Genomic DNA, 21,002 nt, shown 5'->3' with positions numbered 1-21,002 from the left:
TGTCGAGATGTGTGAGTCCTTTGTCTGTTTGGAACATTAGCCCCTCATCAGATGCATCTGGGCAGATGTGAGCTGTGAGAGGCAGGTGACACCAGGCTTTTGGCCTGAGCAGCTTACAAGGATGGAAGAGCCCTTCGCTGAGGCGAGGGAGACTGGAAGGGGCGCGGGTTTGGAAGGAGGAGTGCACAGGGGTCCAGGTGGGCTCTGTTAGGGTTTAGATATTCGAGGGACGACTTGAGCAGACGGTGACTCTGCATGCTGGGGTTCTGTGGGGAGGTCCCAGATGAGTTTAAAACGTGTCACTTAGGACCTGGAGACTCACGTCTGTTGAGTGTAGGGTCGGCCTCTGACGTTCAGGGTCTGGGCTCCCCCGTTCCTTAACGGGCAGCTGGTAGGGGCAGCGGCCTTCATTCACCTTGCACACCCGGGACAAAGCTCTTAATGACGTGTGTTGGAGATCGCGTCATGCCCTTGCTGTAGCATCTCGAGCAGAGCTGGGATTTTCTGCTCTCGGTTTTCCTCTGTGCATGAAAATTCTCCTTCAGACATCTCAGTGGAGTGCTAAAAGCGAAGGAAGAGTCTGGAGAGACTCTGCGAGGCCCCCTGGGGACCCCACCCCGTGCACTCCTGCCTGGACAGGCCCGGGAGGCTTGCCTCTCATTCTTGTGGGGCTTTCAGTCTGTCTCAGTCCTTTCAGTAGCTCCATCTCCCTTTCTTTCATATTAATTAAGGGTGGGCTCTGTAACCCACCGTTTTTCTTGACTTTTCACAGAAAATGCTTCTCAGTTCAGTTCAGTCGCTCAGTTGTGTCTGACTCTTTGAGACCCCATGAATCGCAGCATGCCAGGCCTCCCTGTCCATCACCAACTCCCGGAGTTTACTCAAACTCATGTCCATCCAGTCGGTGATGCCATCCAGCCATCTCATCCTCTGACGTCCCCTTCTCCTTGCACCTTCAATCTTTCCCAGCAGCACGGTCTTTTCCAGTGAGTCAGTTCTTTGCATCAGGTGGCCAAAGTATTGGAGTTTCAGCTTCAGCATCAGTCCTTCCAATGAATATTCAGGACTGATTTCCTTTAGGATGGACTGGTTGGATCTCCTTGCAGTCCAAGGGACTCTCAAGAGTCTTCTCCAACACCACAGTTCAAAAGTATCAATTCTTTGGCGTTCTGCTTTCTTTATAGTCCAACTCTCACATCCATACATGACTACTGGAAAAACCATAGCTTTGACTAGATGGACCTTTGTTGGCAAGGTAATGTCTCTGCTTTTTAATAAGCTGTTTAAGTTGCTTATAATTTTTCTTCCAAGGAGCAAGTGTCTTTGAATTTCATGGCTGCAGTCACCATCTGCAGTGATTTTGGAGCCCAAAAAGACCAATGTCTGTCACTGTTTCCACTGTTTCCCCATCTATTTGCCATGAAATGATGGGACTGGATGCCATGATCTTAGTTTTCTGAATGTTGAGTTTTAAGCCAACTTTTTCACTCTCCTGTTTGCCTTTCATCAAGAGGCTCTTTAGTTTTTCACTTTCTGCCATAAGCGTAGTATCATCTGCATATCTAAGGTTTTTGATATTTCTCCCGGCAATCTTGATTCCAGCTTGTGGTTCCTCAAGTCCAGCATTTCTCATGATGTACTTGCATGTAAGTTAATAATCAGGGTGACAATATACACCCTTGACATACTCCTTTCCCAATTCATAACCAGTCTGTTGTTCCATGTCCAGTTTTAACTGTTGTTTCTTGATCTGCATACAGATTTCTCAGGAGGCAGGTCAGGTGGTCTGGTATTCCCTTCTCCTTCAGAATTTTCCACAGTTTGTTGTGATCCACACAGTCAAAGGCTTTGGCATAGTCAATAAAGCAGAAGTAGATGTTTTTCTGGAACTCTCTTGCTTTTTCAATGATCCAACGGATGTTGACAATTTGTTCTCGGTTCCTCTGCCTTTTCTAAAACCAGCTTGAACATCTGGAAGTTCACGGTTCACATATTGCTGAAGCCTCGCTTGGAGAATTTTAAGCATTACTTTACTAGCATGTGAGATGAGTGCAATTGTGCGGTAGTTTGAGCATTCTTTGGCATTGCCTTTCTTTGGGATTGGAATGAAAACTGACCTTTTCCAGTCCTGTGGCCACTGCTGAGTTTTCCAAATTTGCTGGCATATTGAGTGCAGCACTTTCACAGCAGCATCTTTTAGGATTTGAAATAGCTCAACTGGAATTCCATCACCTCCACTAGCTTTGTTCGTAGTGATGCTTCCTAAGGCCCACTTGACTTCACATTCCAGGATGTCTGGCTCTAGGTGAGTGATCACACCATCATGATTATCTGGGTCATGAAGATCTTTTTTATACAGTTCTTCTGTGTATTCTTGCCACCTCTTCTTAATATCTTCTGCTTCTGTTAGGTCCATACCATTTCTGTCCTTTATTGTGCCCATCTTTGCATGAAAAGTTCCCTTGGTGTGTCTAGTTTTCTTGAAGAGATCTCTAGTCTTTCCCATTCTATTGTTTTCCTCTATTTCTTTGCATTGATCAGAGGAAGGCTTTCTTATCTCTCCTTGCTATTCTTTGGAACTCTGCATTCAGTTGGGTATATCTTTCCTTTTCTCCTTTGCTTTTCACTTCTCTTCTTTTCACAGCTATTTGTAAGGCCTCCTCAGACAGCTATTTTACTTTTTTGCATTTCTTTTTCATGGGGATGGTCTTGATCACTGCCTCTTGTACAATGTCATGAACCTCAATCCATAGTTCTTCAGGTACTCTGTCTATCAGATCTAATCCCTTGAATTTATTTGTCATTTCCACTGTATAATCATAAGGGATGTAATTTAGGTCATACGTGAATGGTCTAGTGGTTTTCCCTACTTCCTTCAATTTAAGTCTGAATTTGGCAATAAGGAGTTCATGATCTGAGCCACAGCCAGCTCCCGGTCTTGTTTTTGCTGACTATATAGAGCTTCTCCATCTTTGGCTGCAAAGAATACAATCAGTCTGATTTTGGTATTGACCATCTGGTGATGTCCATGTGTAGCATCTTCTCTTGTGTTGTCGGAAGAGGGTGTTTGCTGTGACCAATGCATTTTCTTGGCAAAACTCTATTAGTCTTTGCCCTGCTTCATTCTGTACTCCAAGGCCAAATTTGCCTGTTATTCCAGGTGTTTCTTGACTTCCTACTTTTGCATTCCAGTCCCCTATAATGAAAAGGACATCTTTTTGGGGTGTTAGTTCTAAAAGGTCTTGGAGGTCTTCATAGAACTGTTCAACTTCAGCTTCTTCAGCATTACTGGTTGGGGCATAGACTTGGATTACTGTGATATTGAATGGTTTGCCTTGGAAACAAACAGAGATCATTCTGTCATTTTTGAGATTGCATCCAAGAACTGCATTTCAGACTCGTTATTGACCATGATGGCTACTCCATTTCCTCTAAGGGATTCCTGCCCACAGTAGTATATATAGTTGTCATCTGAGTTAAATTCACCCATTCCAGTCCATCTTCATTCGCTGATTCCTAGAATATTGATATTCACTCTTGCCATCTCCTGTTTCACCACTTCCAATTTGCCTTGATTCATGGATGCAACATTCCAGGTTCCTATGCAATATTGCTCTTTACAGCATCGGACTTTACTTCCATCACCAGTCACATCCACAACTGGGTGTTGTTTTTGCTTTGGCTCCATCCCTTCATTCTTTCTGGAATTATTTCTCCACTGATCTCCAGTAGCATGTTGGGCATCTACCAACCTGGGGAGTTCCTCTTTCAGTATCCTATCATTTTGCCTTTTCATACTGTTCTTGGGGTTCTCAAGGCAAGAATACTGAAGTGGTTTGCCATTCCCTTCTCCAGTGGACCGCGTTTTGTCAGACCTCTCTACCATGACCTGTACCCAGGACTGGGGAAACAGACTCTTGGAGGGCACAAACAGAAAGAACCCTGTGCCCACCAGGACCCAGGAGAAAGGAGCAGCGACTCCACAGGAGACTGACCCAGACTTGCCTGTGAGTGTCCAGGAGTCTCTGGCGGAGGCATGGGTCAGCAGTGGCCTGCTGCAGGATCAGGGTCACTGAGTGTGGCAGTGCACACTGGACCTTTTGAAGGAGGTCGCCATTATCTTCATTACCTCCACCATAGTGGCCTCAGGGCGAATAACAGGGAGGGAACGCAGCCCCTTCCATCAACAGAAAATTGGATTAAAGATTGACTGAGCTTGACCCTGCCCATCAGAACAAGACCCAGTTTCCCCCTTAGTCAGTCTCACCCATCAGGAAAATGCTTCTAAGAATACCAAACTTCCAAGATTCTGGTTATTGTGCTCAAGGCTCCTTTGGGGGGTGGGTTGTGGGTGGGTGGTGCTGGGGGAGGTGGGTTGTTTCTCTTTGCCTCACTGCCTTCTTTGCACTGATCTGGAACATTCTGTGAATGTGTTGGTTGGGCTTGAAGTGACATTTTTCAGCCCTTCATTCTAAAAATTAGATGGGTCGACTTGAAATTTTGTACTTAACTACCTGCGCTAATCTTATTTTTTAAATTTATTTTGCTGTGTTGGATCTTTGTTGCAGCATGTGGGATCTAGTTCCCTGACCAGGGATCGAACCCGGGCCCCCTGCACTGGCAGCATGGAGTCCTAGCCACCGGCCCAGTAGGGAAGCCCCAGGGAAGCATTAAATGGTTGCCTTAGGCTGCGGCGTGTTTGGCTGGGATAAAATGCCATTTTCAAGGGCTTCATCGTGCCTTGCCTTTCCTAGTTGCTCCTCAGAGACCTCCCTGAATGGTCCCTCAGTGCTGACACTGCTCAGCTCCCCGAGGTGACATCGCTCTGTGAAGAAGGGCACAGGTCCCTCTGCTTGGCACCCAGCGGATTGCTGGGGACACAGCTCATCCAGCCAGTCTGGAAACCCCTGCCCCCCAGAACTCCAGACCAGTGCCCAGTACACAGGTCCGTGGGGACAGGCCGGGACAGGTTTGCCCATGAAGGCTGGCAGCACAGAGCCTGCAGACTAGTCCCCTGGAGTCACTGTCCATGCTTCTGTGCTTTCTTTCCAGCATCAACGTCCTGTTGGAATATTTTGGTTCTTCAAAATTATTTTAGATATGTCAGTTTCAAAGTCTTCATTATTGGCCTTATATTTATTGATAAATCAATTGGTGGGATTTAAAGCAGAAACCTCCCAGCTTGAGGACCAGCCATGGCCTGGAAGGCTGGATTATTCGCTGTTTTTCAGCTTCTGTCAGCTCTTAGGCCAATTAAAGAGGAGCTTTCATTTGTGAGCCCGTTTGCAAGTCTAGTTTTAATATAGTCTTTTATTCATTATTAAGGACAGATTTTTGCACGCAGTCTTGAAAACAGAGTGTTGAGAAGGCATAATTGCTGGTGATTTAATGAATGAGAACACATTTATGGGTTTTCAGAAAAGAGCCCAGGAAGGTGGTCTCAGCAGTGCAGTAAGTCAGCCTTGCTCTGGGTCTCGCTCCTCTGATTTCAGTGGACTTGAGGGAAATTTCACCTTGGTTTGGAGGGCTTTGCAGGAAATTTCACTTTGGTTTGGGCAGGTGGAGGCTGCCTCCCACCTGGCTCCCTTTCCCCACGAGCATCACCTATCACCTGACTTTTTGAGTTCCTCTTCATTCCCGAGTGGAAGAATCACTGCTAAGAATTCACCTGTCCAGAGAGTGGGGAGTGATCAGGATCCTGGCGGCGTAGCTGTGTGCTCTTAGCTGAATTTCAGGGGTCACCTTTTCACATCCCGATGAGGTGTGGGTGCCGTAACCCCTGCATCAGCTGAGGGGCAGAGGAGTTAAGGTCACCAGGCTGGTGAAGGACGGAGGACTTGGAATGATGCAGGGATCCCCAGCCTCTAGGATCTAACGCCTGATAACCTGCGATGGAGATGATGTGACGATAGAAACAAGGTGCTCGGTAAATGCAGTGTGCTTGAAGCATCCCCAGACCACCACCCCAGCCCCCCGTCCGTGGAAGAGTTTCTTCCACGAAACTGGTCCCTGGTGCGGCCAAAAATGTTGGGGATTGCTGACCTCAGGTCTCATCTGTGCTCGGTCATGCTCGATTCTTTGCGACCCCATGGCCTCTGACCGCAGGCTCATCGTCCGTGGGATTCTCCAGGCAAGAATACTGCGGCAGGTTGCCATTTCCTACTCTAGAGGATCTTTCTGACCCAGGGATTGAACCCGTGTCTCCTGCATTGCAGGCAGATTCTTTACCCCCTGAGCCACCTGGGAAGGTCTCATCTAAGACTTTTTTTAAAAAATGGTGACATATGTTGTTGTTGTTTAGTTGCTTCTGACTCTTTGTGACCCCACGGACTGCACCCCAGGGAAGCACGCCAGGCTTCCCTGTCCTTCCCTATCTCTCCAAGTTTGCCCAAGTTCATGTCCATTGAATTGGTGATGCTATCTAACCATCTCCAGGCATATGCTCCAGGTAAATGCATTCTAAAGAAACAGTCACTTGTTTGACCTTAGCTCACCAAGTTTACACTCGTGAAGATCAGGAAGACCCAGCACGTGGCACTCACGGCTGCCGCACGCTCCTGCTCTGCAGAGGCCACCGTGGGACGTGCTAGTGGGCTGGGAGGGCTGACCACAGAGGAGGCCAGTGTGGACGGCAGGGGTGGGGTGGTGCTCTCGGGGACACCTGAGTCCTCTGGGAGGATTGGACTGCCATGTAGTCCGTCAGTGAGGAGGGCAGGGATGGGGGACAGAGAGCCGCCTTCTCTGGGCCCTTGAAGGCAGGTGACAGAGGCACCTACAGCTTCCTCCTCCTGGTCTCGGGGCCCCTCCTCACTGCCGTAGGCCCTGAGACCTCGAGGCTTCTGAGCAGAACTGGGGCACGGGGGAGTCAGTGGGGGCCTCATTCTCCCCAGCTTCCACTTCCGGTCCCTCTTGATGTTGGTGTCAGATCTGTTCAGCATGAGCTGAAACTTGCCACCTGCCTCTCTATCTTCAGCAGCTTAATTCTAGGAAGGACGCAAGTAGCCTTGAAAATGAAAGCAACTCAGGCGTGCCCATACTTCCACAGGGTCCTGAGCAGGAGCCGTGAGAAGAGACAAGGGTCAGGTCCACCCTCGCCTGCATCTCAGGACAGGGCCCCAGGGGTCACCTGGGGCATCTCGGCTGTGGGAGGAGGGACAGTGAGGAGAGAGAGGCCTGAGGCTTGGCTTTGGGGAAGATGCTGTACTTAAGATGGTGCAGAGATCAGTGTGCTCTGGATTTCGGTGTGTCTGGTGGAGTGGAGCCGTGTTGCCTGGGCATTTATGTTACAGGGATTCAAGTAACATAAGAGAGCGAGAGGGAGAGATTTCCATGTTGCTGCAACCTCTGCCCCTCAGTCCTGCCCCTGTGATCCTGAGTGACCCATGAGCCTGCTTTTCTCAGGGATCTTCACTTCTCCAGGTGCCTGCACGTGAGCATCCTGCCCCACTGGGAGAGACTGTGACCCCTTCCACCCACACACGCAGCTGTTCCCTGGGCTACACAGCCTGCTGACTGCCTGGGTCGGCAGGTCTGACTTGGCAGGACTTCACCCGGGGTGAGGGTGAGGGTTCTGGACAAGCCTGGTTTGTTCCATCAACTGTGGCTCACGGGCAATTCAGGGAGTTTTCAAGAGTAAATTGAATGACTCCTCCAGGACATCTTTATGTGGGCTTTGGAAACTCAGCACTCGTGACCCCTCTGTATCTTCAGACTCTCCTCGCGAGCTCCCCGGGGCTGAAAGGGACACAGACACACCCACAGTGTCTCTCTGCTGGGCAGACTCTAGCATGATTGGTTGGTTGATGTTTTTATTTTAATTTGTTGGCTGTACGGCAAAGTGACTCAGTTACATATATGCATACACACACATTCTTTTTCATATTCTCTTCCATTACGGTTCATCACAGGATGCTGGATATAGTTGCCTGTGCTCTACAGTAGGACCTGCTGTTTATCCATCCTGTATATAATAGTTTGCATCCACTAACCCCAGCCTCCCAATCCACCCCTCCCTTAGCTTCCTCTCCCTTGGCGACCACAATTCTGTTCTCCACATCTGTGAGTCTTCTTATGTCTTGCTGCTGTTGCTGTTGTTCAGTCACTAAGTTCTGTCCAATTCTTTGGGATCCCATGGACTGCAGCACACCAGGCTTCCCTATCCTTCACCATCTCCTGGAGTTTGCTCAAATTCACGTCCAGTGAGTCGGTGATGCCATCCAACCATCTCATCCTCTGTCGTCCCCTTCTCCTCTTGCCTTCAATCTTTCCCAGCATCAGGGTCTTTTCCAATGAGTCAGCTCTTCTCATCAGGTGGCCAAAGTATTGGATCTTCAACTTCAGCATCAGTCCTTCCAATGAATATTCAGGGTTGATTTCCTTTAGGATGGACTGGTTTGATCTCCTTGAAGTCCAAGGGGCTCTTGAGAGTCTTCTCCAACACCACAGTTCAAAAGCATCAGTTTTTCAGCACTCAAACTTCTTTATGGTCCAACTCTCACATCTGTACATGACTACTGGAAAAATCATCAGATCAGATCAGTCGCTCAGTCGTGTCTGACTCTTTGCGACCCCGTGAATTGCAGCACGCCAGGCCTCCCTGTCCATCACCAACTCCCGAAGTTCACTCAGACTCACGTCCATCGAGTCAGTGATGCCATCCAGCCATCTCATCCTCTGTCGTCCCCTTCTCCTCCTGCCCCCAATCCCTCCCAGCATCACAGTCTTTTCCAATGAGTCAACTCTTCGAATGAGGTGGCCAAAGTACTGGAGTTTCAGTTTTAGCATCATTCCCTCCAGAGAAATCCCAGGGCTGATCTCTTTCAGAATGGACTGGTTGGATCTCCTTGCAGTCCAAGGGACTCTCAAGAGTCTTCTCCAACACCACAGTTCAAAAGCATCAATTCTTCGGCACTCAGCCTTCTTCACAGTCCAATTCTCACATCCATACATGACCACAGGAAAAACCATAGCCTTGACTAGACGAACCTTTGTTGGCAAAGTAATGTCTCTGCTTTTGAATATGCTATCTAGGTTGGTCATAACTTTCCTTCCAAGGAGTAAGCATCTTTTAATTTCATGGCTGCAGTCACCATCTGCAGTGATTTTGGAGCCCAGAAAAATAAAGTCTGACACGGTTTCCACTGTTTCCCCATCTATTTCCCATGAAGTGATGGGACCGGATGCCATGATCTTAGTTTTCTGAATGTTGAGCTTTAAGCCAACTTTTTCACTCTCCTCTTTCACCCTCATCAAGAGGCTCTTTAGTTCCTCTTTGCTTTCTGCCTTTAGAGTGGTGTCATCTGAGATTGTTGATATTTCTCCCGGAAATCTTGATTCCAGCTTGTGGTCCATCCAGTCTGGCATTTCGCACGATGTATTCTGCATGTAAGGTAAATAGCAGAGTGTTTCGTAGATAAGCTCATCTGTGTCGTGTTTTAGATCCACATGTAAGCGGTACATTGTGGCATTTGTCTCTGCTTGACCTACTTCACGTAGTGTACTCATCTCTAGTTTTATCCATGTTGCTGAAAATGTGACTTTATTCTTTTCATGGCTGAGTGGCACCTAGGCCTGTTGATTTAGATGCTTATCTAGCCTCAGAGGGAAGTGCCAGCTGAGTTTTCATTTCTTCACTCTCACTGAGGAATGCTCAGTGAGTAGTTGTGAAGGCCCTGGAGCCAGGCAGGGTCCCCAGGGCACATTGAGCCTCCTTATTCTTCCCGGTAGAGGAACCAGAGGCCCAGGGAGGGGACATCACTGATGCTTCTGGTCGCATGGATCCGGCTGAAGCACACACTGGCTTTCCTGAGGCTCTTGGTGCCCTTGCCCACTGCCAGGCCAGCATGGACAGGAGTGGAGCCAGGAGGGCATTTCTACAGAAAGCAGAGCCCCAGGGTGGGGTGGAAGGCCGGGAAGGCTCTCACACAGAGCGAACCTCAGGGAGCCCATCTTGCTGGTTCCCAGGCCTCTGCCGGGCAGGGAGGTGCTGGCCCTCGGTGGGGGCGCCCAGCAGGCAAGAGCTGGACGCTGACGCACCTGCCGTCTAGCAGCCCCGGGGAGATGGTGCGTGCAGCGGTGCTCACAGTGGCCTTTGAGAGCTTGGTCCAAACTATCATTCTTTTCCCCAGAAAAAGAGAGAACCCTGTATCGTTTGCAGTGTCCCAAGAGGATCAGCGCTCTCCAAGTCTGGTGCTCGGCTTCCAGGGCAGACTCCCCTGGGCCGTGACAGTGGCAGCGGCTCTGATTTCTAACTTCCTGAGAACCTTTGAGCTTGTCTCTGTTGCCCTCAGGACAAAGGCAGAACTCGTCAACAGGCTTTTAGAAGTTTAAAGGTGCAGTCTGGCTCCTGTAGACCGAGCAGCCTCCACACCTCTGCCCACCGCCTCCCTTTCTCCCCTAGGGGCCTTTTCTCAGCCCCCTTCTGCCCCCGACCCTGTGCTCACCTGGCTGCTTCCCACCACAGGGCCTTTGCACATGCCTTCCTCAACCTGATACTCTCCCCTGGCCTCCTCCCCAGCTCAGCCCTTAGCCCAGCTCCTGCGTCCCTTCCCCAGGGGAGTCTCTCCTGCCAGGTCAGCTCCTCCCCGTCCCTCCTCATCACAGTTGTGGCTTTGCTGGCACCTCAGTCTCACCCACCTTTCTCTTCACCTTCTTGAGGGCAGAGAGTGAGTCTGTCTTGTTCACGTGTGTTCCTGGTGCCTGGCGTGCAGTAGAGGCAGGGCACACACAGGGCTGGCAGGTAGGCAGCTGACCTAGGCGGAGGCGTGACGTCCTTGGCGGGAGCAGGCTTGGTTTCTCATCTTTGCACCTTCTGGTCCTGGTGATGCTGCAAGCTCAGCTTCTATGCCCTGGTGCCAAGTCAAATCAGAGGCCAAGTTTTGGGTGAAGTAGAAGAGAACAGCTTTATTGCTTTTCGAGGACACGGTGGGCTCCTGGCCTCCAAACTGTGTGTCCCAACCCGGCAGGATGGGGTGAGGAGTTCAGTAGTTCAGGGGTGGGGCTGCTGACAAGGAGGCTGTGTGCAGCTCCACACGTCTACTCTGTACGTCAGTGTCTCTGTTCCTGCCCTGGAGCTAGGTCCGTCTGCGCTGTTTCCAGATTCCGTGTATACGTGTTAATATGTGGTATTTGTTTTTCTCTTTCTGACTGACTTCACTGTGTACGACAGACTAGGTCTGTCCACATCTCTATGAATGGCTCGGTTTCACTCTTTTTCTGGCTGATATTCCCCTGGGTGCCTGGGCCGCATCTCCGCAGTCCATTCCTCCGTCGGTGGGCGCGCAGGTTCCCAGGTCCCGGCTGCAGTCAGCAGCAGCGCTACCCCTTTCTTGGTTAGCAGCTGTGCGGGTTTGCCCTTCGGACCTCCGGGGAGGTCGGGGAGGCTGGAGTCTTGCCGATGAGCAACTGGGGGGGGGGGCACGAAATCCCGCAGGGTCGCGCTGGGTTTCGCCAGCCGCCCTTCCGTGGCGGGCGAGCCCGACGCGCCGTCTTCCCCCAGGCGTGCTGCGGCTCCTGGAGCACGGGGAGGAGTACGTGTTCACCCTGCCCAGCGCCTACGCCCGGTCCATCCTCACCCTCCCGTGGGTGGAGCTCGGAGGGAAAGTCAGCATCACCTGCGCCAAGACCGGCTACTCGGCCACCGTCATCTTCCACACGAAGCCTTTCTACGGGGGCAAGGTCCACAGGTAGGCGGCCGCCGGGGCCGGGCCCGTGTCCGTCTGATCACGAGGCCCCAGGCCTCTTCTCTCCATCAGAAGCCTGGGTTCCAGCCGGAAGATGCATTGATAATCAAAATCCAGTTAAGGGATCTTTTTCAGATGACAGGTCTCCTGGGGCAGTTCTGAACCCTTCCCAGTCTGGTGAGGTGCTGGCGGAACACAGAGCAGAGATCAGAGGGCTTCTGGGGTCACTGTCACCTCTCGCTCCCCAGGCCTCCGCCTGACCTGTTCCGATACAGTTGGTCCATGGGCTCCATGCAACATCCTGAATCCTGTGTCTTTGAGAGCAGCACTGTTTCTCTCCTTTGGGAAGCTAGGAAGCATGCCTTAAGAAGAGGAAGGAGAGGGCTTGGAGCGGAGCTTCACCTCGTTTCCATGGTTCTGGTTATAAGGTTCTCCCCCTTTGGAGCAGATCACTGGATAAGCAAAGGAGACTTTCTTATACCTTTCTCTTGGAAAGTTGTCCTGGGTGGTGTTCACCTAGGGGTGTTGGACTGTCCCCCAGGAAGTGGATGCCCTCCTGGCCATTTTGGAGCTGGACACACTGGCTCCTAAGAGCCAATTGTGTGCATTTCTCCCCAGCTCTGCGGGCCCTCATCCTGCCTGATGGCTTGAGAATCCACCAAGGTTGGGGCAGGGAAGAAACTCACAGAAGGGCTGCAAACTGGGTGTTTCCCTCGTGGCGAGCCCGCTGTTAAAGCGTTACCAGCACAGCACAGACACCCTTCCCACAGGATCCGCCAGAGGATTCTGGGTGCGCCCTGGGCCCCCAGCTGTGTCCAGGTTCAGGGGGAACGCTTCCAGGCCTGTGTTCAGAAACTCCACATTCATCCAGAGTGTGGATGAAAAGAGGAAAAGAGGGTCCTCCACCTCCCATTCCTGCTGTGTTATTCTGCCCGCAGCAGGCTCCTAGGGAGAGGGAGTGGGCCCTGCCTTGGCCAAGAGCTGAGCCCGAGTCCCCGGGCTGGGTGGGTGAGGCGAGAGGCCACACACCTCCACCTAGACCCTCATAAACCAGGCCGCAGGGAGTCGCCCTCGTTTAGTGATTGAAAAGTTCTCCTGAGGCTCTTATGTTCTTTTGGTGGTTGAAATGTACACTATTATTACTAAAAAAAATTTTTGGCCGCACCCCACAGCATGCAGGATCTAGTTCCCTGACTGGCGACCCTAGTTCCACCAGGGTCGAACCCACCACCCTGCAGTGGGAGTGTGGAATTTTAACCACTGGACCGCCAGAGAGGTCCCCAAATGTACACCGTTAGACGCTATTTGAGGAAGAGGGGTGATTTCCACCCCAATAATAACATCTTGTAAAACCTTTGCGTGTTTATCAAAACTAAGAAATCGATGGGATTCAACTAAACAACTCACAATAAAGAGCAATAAAGCACGTATAATTTTAAGCTGCCTAATTTATTTTCAAAAATCAGTAAAACGATATTAATTGAAAACAAACTGGGAAAACTGAGGAGGGGATAAATTAGGACTTTGGGATTAACAGATACATACCTTATATAAAACAGGTAAATCACAAGGACCTCCTGTATAGCACAGGGAGCTCTACTCAGTACCTTATTATAAACCTGTAAGTGAAAAGAATCTGAAAAAATACCGTGTTCATATATGTGTGTGTAACTATATGAATCACTGTTTCCTTGAAACTAATACACATTGTAAATTAAGTAGACTTCAATTAAAAAAAAAACCTAAGCAGTTAACATTGCTGCATCCTTAGACTTTATTCAGATCTACCTGTTTGCCCATTGATGTTTTCCTTATCTGCTCAAGGATGTTAGATCACACTTTAAGAGCTAGTCTTTGAGCAAAAGAGCAGCCCCATAAAAAAAAAAAAAAAAAAGTGTCTCCATGCGAGCACACCTTTTGAAGTCAGTCTGTGTTCTGATAATCTCACAGAAGTGTGTGCACTGCCCTCTTCATTCATTCAGGGTCACAGCAGAAGTGAAGCACAACCCCACCAACACCATCGTGTGCAAAGCCCACGGGGAGTGGAACGGGACCCTGGAGTTCACCTACAACAACGGGGAGACCAAGGTCATCGACACAACCACACTGCCCGTGTACCCCAAGAAGATCCGCCCCCTGGAGAAGCAGGGCCCCATGGAGTCCAGGTGGGGCCCAAGCTTAGCTGTCCTCAGCACATGACCCAAGGGGCAGAGAGGACGTCTCAGGGGACGGGGCCAGAATCATGTTCTGATTCCTTTAGAAACTTGAGTTATCCTCTGGCTGTCACTTAGGAATAGACCGGTTGTCACTTTCAGTTTATTGTTCTGCAGTCCTGGGGTAGAATGTGAAGACAGCCCGCCCAGACTTTACTGCCTGTCTTACGAGAATTTGTCAGCTCTGCTGGTCTGTTACTTAATCACTAAGTTAAGTACGGAGAGATGCTAGTAATCAAAAAACCATGCAATTAAGCAATGAGATACTTTTTTTTTTCTTAACAAATTAGCAACATAATTTAAAAAAATTCTGTGCTGGCGAAACTGTGATAAAGTTGACACTGTGACTTGTGCAGGAAGGTGCCAGGTTCGCTGCAGGGACCAGTAGTTTTACATTCGTGACTTCTCCTTTATCTTGTAGTCTGCTTCTGGGAATCTCATCTAAGGGAGACTCCTTCAATTCACAAAAGGTTTTAAAAATGAAATTTGGGCATTTTTTTTTTAATTAAACAACAAACAAACTGTCTAACAGTTCAGTGATTTGGAGAATGGTTAAGTGAGTAAAGGAGAATCCACTCTGTCATGTGAATATTCTGCAGCCACTTAACGTGATGCTTATGCAAGTATAGAAGCAGAATCTTCTGGAAATATGCCATTAAAATTTTTAAATCCAGGAGTTCAGCCAAGTTTGTCCCGCAAGCCAGATCGCACCTTGTAAATGATTTTTGTACAATTTTGTGGGAACACCGCCGTGTTCATCTGTTTGCGGCCACCGTCTTGCGACAATTCTAGTGAAACAGTGGTGACCAAGACAACACGGCCTGCAAAGCCTGAAATGTTGGCTCGCTGGCCGTCACAGGAGAACGTTTGCTGGCCCCTGCTCTTATTGAAAAGCATGTTGCTCTATAGAAAGATGACGTGGGATTAAAATGAAATCACAGATGATCCTGTGAAAGGGTTTGCCATGACCAGAAAAGTTTGCCGCCAAATTGGAAAAGTGCTTATTTTGTGGAAATGAGCCAGGGGTCCCAGTGTGTGTAAATCATACGTTGTCACCAAGCTTACTAGAAAGAGGGCTGCGGTGTCCTGGAAATCTGGCTTTGAGCTGGGAGTCGTCCCCTGGTGCTCGTTGATGAGAGTGTGGCCTCTGTGTCGGAAGGGAGGGCGTGAACCCAGCCCAGTGAGCTGTGATGGGACGCGTACCCTGTCCACATGGCCTCCGACGATGCCGCCCCCCGTCAGGAGCCCTGCGGTTCCTATCACAGCCCCCCTTGTTTCTGGCGTGGCTGTTGAGCACTAAACTCTGATTCCCTGAGCTGAGCTCCCAAGGACGTCCGTGGCTTAGCTGGTCCTTAGGAAGCCTCTTCAAGCGGGGAGCTCAGGCCCCTGCCTGGAGCAGAGCAGATGGGGAATGGAGTGTGGAACGGGAGGGGGCGGGGGTTGACGCTTCTTGTCTCACACACGTGGACTCCCTGGCACCTGGAGCTGGGCCGTCGGCAAACCCAGCCGCCCACCTTGTTTCTCGTGGTGGGAATGGCCCAGAGGTGTGGCACCTGCTGTTCGGAGCACCTGAGCCTGCTTACATGCCTGCCAGCCAGGCCCCACCTGCCGGAGGCCAAGTGAAGGACTGCCCGGTTGCCTTGGCTCCATAGGGGCCCGGCCCCCACCTTCCCCATGGAAGGGAACCCCTACCCCATTGTGGGAAGAGAAGCTGCTTTTCATCAGCCACCCCCGTCAGCGTGCTCACGATGCCCCGAGCCTGGCCTGCATGCTGCTGCTGACCACCCCCGGCCTCCAGGACCTCCCTGCTCTCCGTGAGGGCTCCATGGGCTTCCTTTTTGCTTTTCACGCTCACCTTCTCCTACCCTCCCAGCCCTGGAGGCTTTCCTGCCCTGTGTTTTGGCCTGAAGTTCAGCGCCTTCCCCAGCGAGCCCTGGCCTTGCCCCTCCAAGGGGCTCTGGGTGGAGCCTGTGAATGGATGGGCAGAGCCCTTGACGTGGGGCTGCTCCTTGCTCACCACCCCGTCTCCAGCCACGGGGGCTCTCTGCCCTCTAGTTTTGAGGCCACTATCCTATGATAGGACTTGTCAGGGGAAGTCCTGCCCTGGGAGCACCCCCACCGTGGATGTCCAGGCACCTGGTCATTGCCTCTGCACGAGATGTGCGTTGAAGGTGGGGGCAATGGAAAAGCCAGTTTGAGGCAGCAACCAGCCTGACCTGTCTGCTTCCCCACCACCCTTTCCTCTTTGAGCCCACCTCTTCTTCCCCTCTAAGCTCTCAGGGTGCGGTAGAAAGAGCAAGGGCTGGGAGCCTGGTTGGACCTGGCTTCCTGCCCCGCTCCAGAGCTTTCTCCTGTGTATGCTGGGAGCCGGGACGCCACTGTCCCTGGTGCTTTGTGGGGTGGGCACTGATCGGGGCAGAAGCAGGCAGTCTGGCCTCTGCAGCCTGAGCCCAGCTCCTGTCCTGGACTTGGATTCCCCAGGAGGCTGCTGTCTCAGACGGCTTGGCCGCTCCACTGCTGACTCCCTGGCCTAGGAGCTAACAGGGCACCTGTGCTCAGCCTGCTGCAGAGGCATCTGTGTCCCCCAAGCCAGGGAGGGGTGCTCGCTGTGGAGAAGTCTGCTGTTTGCTTTGTGCGGAATCTGGGCGGGTCCTGATATGAGAAAGTGAGGAAGTGACCCTTCACCTAAATGCGGGTCCCCCCCCAACTCAGCTCCAGCACAGAGTGGGACTAGCAGGAAGGTGTTTCCTGAGGAGGGAAGCTGATGGCTTCTCCAGTAAAGGAATGAATGAATGAGTCTGACTTTGCATGTAGACACGGGCAGGTGGTGGATCCCGGTGTCTCAAACTCCTAGTATGGGCTTCCCCTGCGGGAGCGGCCACTGTTTGCATCCATCAACTTGCTGACCTCGGGCAGGTGGCTGCCCTGGGTGTGAGTCGTCTTTTCTCTGCTTTAGGGTGGGGTCCTAACATCACGTCTGTGTCACTGGGGTGCTGTGGTGATGAGTTAATGTAAACTCTTATAAACAAGGTACCCGCGCGTGGAAGGGTCTGCGTGGATTCTGTCTGTAGGAGCAGCAGGATTCCTCCCGTCATCCCTAGACTGGCCCCGGCACTCAGAGCCCGCCTGGGAGGGGAGAGGGGATTCAGGGTAGGGTGCAGATGGGGCCCGGGGACCGCAGCCTCGGGCCGCTGGCCCTGCCTGACTGCTAACTGTGCCCCCCGTGTTCCCCCAGGAACCTCTGGCGGGAGGTGACCCGGTGCCTGCGCCTAGGGGACATGGAGGCGGCCACCGAGCAGAAGCGGCGGCTGGAGGAGAAGCAGCGGGCGGAGGAGCGGAAGCGAGAAAACCTCCGCGCGCCCTGGCGGCCCAAGTACTTCATCCAGGAGGTGACCCGGCGGCGGGGTGGGCGGGCTGGCCCGTCTCCGCCGTGGGACTGGCAGGGAGGGCGGCGGAGGGCTGGGCTTGGTGGGCGCGGCGGGGGCCCTGAGTGCCGGGCGCTCTCAGGTTTCCGTTAGAGGAGCGCCCTTGCCAGTGGGGAAGCGCGCACGGGCCGCGGCCCTGGGCACGTAGCGCTTCACAGAGGTCGCAGACTGCTGCTGTCTTCCATAGCGAGTTAACAGCAAAGGCCTGCCCAGCCCATCTCCTCCCCTGGGGAGGTTGGAACCTTCCTATGACAAGCACCTTTTTAGAGCTTTGCCTCTCGTGGGGCCGATGGACTGGACTTGGAGGGAGGCCGGTGGCGGGTGGGGAGGGTTGTCCCAGGTCACCAGGAATCCTGGGGAAACCACCCCAGCCTGCTGGCCCACCTGCTGGTCAGAGCGCCACGTGCCCAGCTGTTTGTGGCGCAGCTGGGCAGCGTCCTGAGAACAGAACTGGAAACAACAGAAGCGCAGGAGGCGCAGTTTTTCAGGCAGGTGGTCAGGAGTCTGAGACACGCGATGAGAGAAACAGGCTGGTGGGGACCAGACAGACCCCAGTCTGTACCCGAAGGGGTGGATGCTACTCACCTCCAGGCCATCACAGGCCGATTCCCCAGTTCTCACGAGAAGCCAGAAATCAGAATTTCTATTAGAGATCTGATACTCAGCTGGTGTCGAGGAATCTGTAAGTTTAGACATTGAGAGCCAGTGGCAGTCTGTCTGGACTTTCCGTGTCTGGGCGCTGGCGGCGTCTGCCTTGCACTCCGTGGAAGGATGGCCCCAAGTAGCCGGAAGGCTGCAGGGAGAGAGGGTGACCATGAGGTGGGCTGGGCCCAGCTCCCAGAGGCTGGAGCCAGGGCTGTGGGCTGAGGGTCGGCGTCACGGTTGGCCGCTCCTTTAGACAGGAAGCCTGCTGGGGGACACTGGGAGCGGGTCCCTGTCTGGAGGGCTTGCCCAGGGCAGGCGACTCTCTATTAGTCAGGGTTCCCCAGAGAAACAGCACAGAACCAACAGGGGATAGGAGCTCATGTAGATCTATGATGAGATGGTGGGGGCTGCAGAGCCATGAGATCTGTGGGTTGCAAGCTGGAACTGCAGGGGAGCCAGTGGTTTATTCAATCCTAAGCCTGAGACCCGGGGAGCTGATGGTGTGAACCTCAGCTCAAGAGCAGAAGTCCAGATGAGTGAGGCAAGACAGAGAAGGTTGATCCTCACCTCCTCCCGCTCCGGTTCTACTCCGGCGGGGGGAGATGGGGCTATCCCCTCCCCCGCACGGGGGCAGGGTGTCCACCGCACCCCACCCACCAACCCACATGCCACCCTCCTCCAGAAACACCCTTACTCTCAGGCTCAGAAACAAACAACTCGGGGCCGGTCACGTCGACACGTCAAAGTAGCCATCACGGGATCCCGCAGGATCTAGCGTGAGCTAGATCTAGTCTCCCAGAGACAACTCCTCGGCTTGGCTCCTGTGGCTGCTGCACGTGAAGAAGTAAAATGACAGCCAGCCCCATTCTTTCTCCCGCTAGAGGGTGTATAAAAGCCAGTCCGTCTCTAACAGGCTTGAGGACACCTAAAGGGTACAGACCAGCCCAGCCTGGTTACCGTGCAGCGCGCTCCTCTAGGCTGGCGCCGGGCCCACGCCGCCGGGAGTCTCGGCTTTTCCTCACTGGTACCGCGTGTGACTGGTGTCGTTTCCTGGGGCTGCTGGCGTGTATGGGGCTGCCGCCTGCTGTGTGCCTTTAGCTGGCTGTAAATTCATTGCTTTGGGCAGGTTCCTCCTACTCAGGCCCTTGTTTTCTCTCTTCCCTGTCCTTTCATCCAAATACCTTCCTTTTTGCCTCCTGTCCTGCCGTTTCAAGGTGCTTTTTCTTTTGGGGCTAATTAATCTTTCTTGACGGAAACCACACAGGCCGTCCGCCTCCTCTTTGTTGTTTTGGTCATTTCATGGGGTTTCCTCCTGAAGCGGCAGATGTGCAGGCCCCGTGGGCTCTGGGAGGGGTGGTGAGACCAGCAGCGTGGCTGGGCTGTGCGCCTTGAGGAGCGAGGCAGGGGCACAGGCTGGTGGGAGCCAGCACTGCCCCACAGGGTCCTAGGGGCTGGGCAGGGAGGACCCCTTCGCTTCTGCCCTCGCCTCGCCGACAGGTCTCCACGTATTGATGAGTCCTCCTGTCTCTTGCAGGGTGACGGCTGGGTGTACTTCAACCCCCTGTGGAAGGCACACTGATGGGTGGAGATGCAGAGCTTTCAGAAATAGCCCTGATTTTGTAGGAATTAAAGTGGTACGGTATCAAGGTTCTGCTGGTCTTCCCTGAGGCCGCCTGAGAGCACTCAAGACACGGCACCCAAGAGAGATTCTGTTGTGAACAATGCGCCCCCAGACTCTGCTGGGATTGAGCTTATTCAAGAGCCTTTGGGCTTGTGTGTGCACGTGTCTGTGTGCAGAGCTCCCCGCACACCGTCTGTTCACACGCACGCGCTCCGTCTGCTGGGTATCACTACACATGGAAATACTGCACTTAGCAGCGACGTGGGTGATTATGAGCTCCTTTTTATCAATAAGGTTTCAAGTTTTCTAGTTTTCACTTTTGCCAAAAAATGTTTTGCACTCACAAAGTATTCTCCAGTTGACAAGTCCCGTCCAGACGAAGGTGAACGGGTGTGGCCGTCTGGTGGAAGGCGGCCGCCACTTCCCATTATGGCTGGGATTCCCACTCTGCCCCCAACTCTGTTGTCCGTTTGTCCATGCTCAAGACAGATCATCTGCATCTCCTGCGGGACGGGGAGCAGGCAGGAAGCTGTTCCAGGCGCAGGCTGGCGCCTTCCCGGATGGAGCGCCCCTCGGAGGGAGCCCACAGCCAGGCCTGCCTTGGGATGGTCCTCCCACATCCTTGCCCCAGAAGCTCTCTGATGATTTCTTATGCTCAAAGCGCCAGTCATACAGTTTTCAGAAGCTGCTGCTTTCATGGTAGAAAACAAGTCCTATGGAGACTTCACTCCTTTTATCTTTGAAAAAAGGGCTTTAGAAGTGAGTTACACGCATGCACATACAGACACGCACTACCACAGCCTTGTATTTCGTTTGGGGAAAGAGAAAAGAATACCCAGTGAATTTTTTTTTTTTTAAGCGCATCTCCCTCTCTTGTTTGACCCAAACTCTGCAAGGAAACCACTGTGATTAAAACATCCATACAGCCTGCCTAAGTGTTCCATGGTTTCAGTTCAGTTTCAGTCTTCAGCCTTTACAAATGAGGTCGAGACATGACCAGAATATAAAGCAAGGAGAAAATGAAGTATTTGATCTTTGCTCAATGCTTAATTTATTTTTTACTGTGCCACTCTGAGAATATTTATACAGTCCAGTAGCGTGAATGCTTCTCTGTAGTAATACTAATTCTGTGCCTTTCGTCTGCTTTCTTAAGACCAATTGTTCACACTTTGTAGACATTAGACAAATATATTTCGATTAAATACTATACTTATCTGAGTGTCTGTGCTTGATTTTCAGGTATTCCAAAGTTCTGTTGGAATTGGTGGCTCTGCATGAACTCATATTTTATTGATTAGTGTTCATTTGATGTGAACAGCCATTATATTTCCATCAAAACAGGGTTTTAAACACATTAAATATCATATATGGATATTTTCTGATAAGGTCATAAGAAAATTTAACTTATATCCAGGGA

At 51.8% G+C, this 21,002-nt stretch overlaps 1 protein-coding gene across 3 annotated transcripts in view; it reads left to right on the top strand.

Annotated features, from left to right (window-relative positions):
• Nucleotides 1–20,799, top strand: part of OSBPL10 (oxysterol binding protein like 10) — a 340,081-nt gene extending 319,282 nt beyond the window's left edge. For all 3 annotated transcript variants that reach the window (XM_070359885.1, XM_070359886.1, XM_070359887.1), the window contains 4 exons: nt 11,498–11,684; nt 13,664–13,846; nt 17,130–17,283; nt 19,499–20,799. In XM_070359885.1, the coding sequence (XP_070215986.1) occupies nt 11,498–11,684; nt 13,664–13,846; nt 17,130–17,283; nt 19,499–19,543 (569 nt within the window). In that variant the 3' untranslated portion in view covers nt 19,544–20,799. The remainder of the gene's footprint in view (nt 1–11,497; nt 11,685–13,663; nt 13,847–17,129; nt 17,284–19,498) is intronic.
• Nucleotides 20,800–21,002: the final 203 nt, after the last annotated feature.

Source organism: Bos mutus, chromosome 22, assembly GCF_027580195.1.
Source record: "Bos mutus isolate GX-2022 chromosome 22, NWIPB_WYAK_1.1, whole genome shotgun sequence".
Lineage (NCBI taxonomy): Eukaryota > Metazoa > Chordata > Mammalia > Artiodactyla > Bovidae > Bos > Bos mutus.
This window is presented reverse-complemented; position numbering and strand designations above follow the sequence as displayed.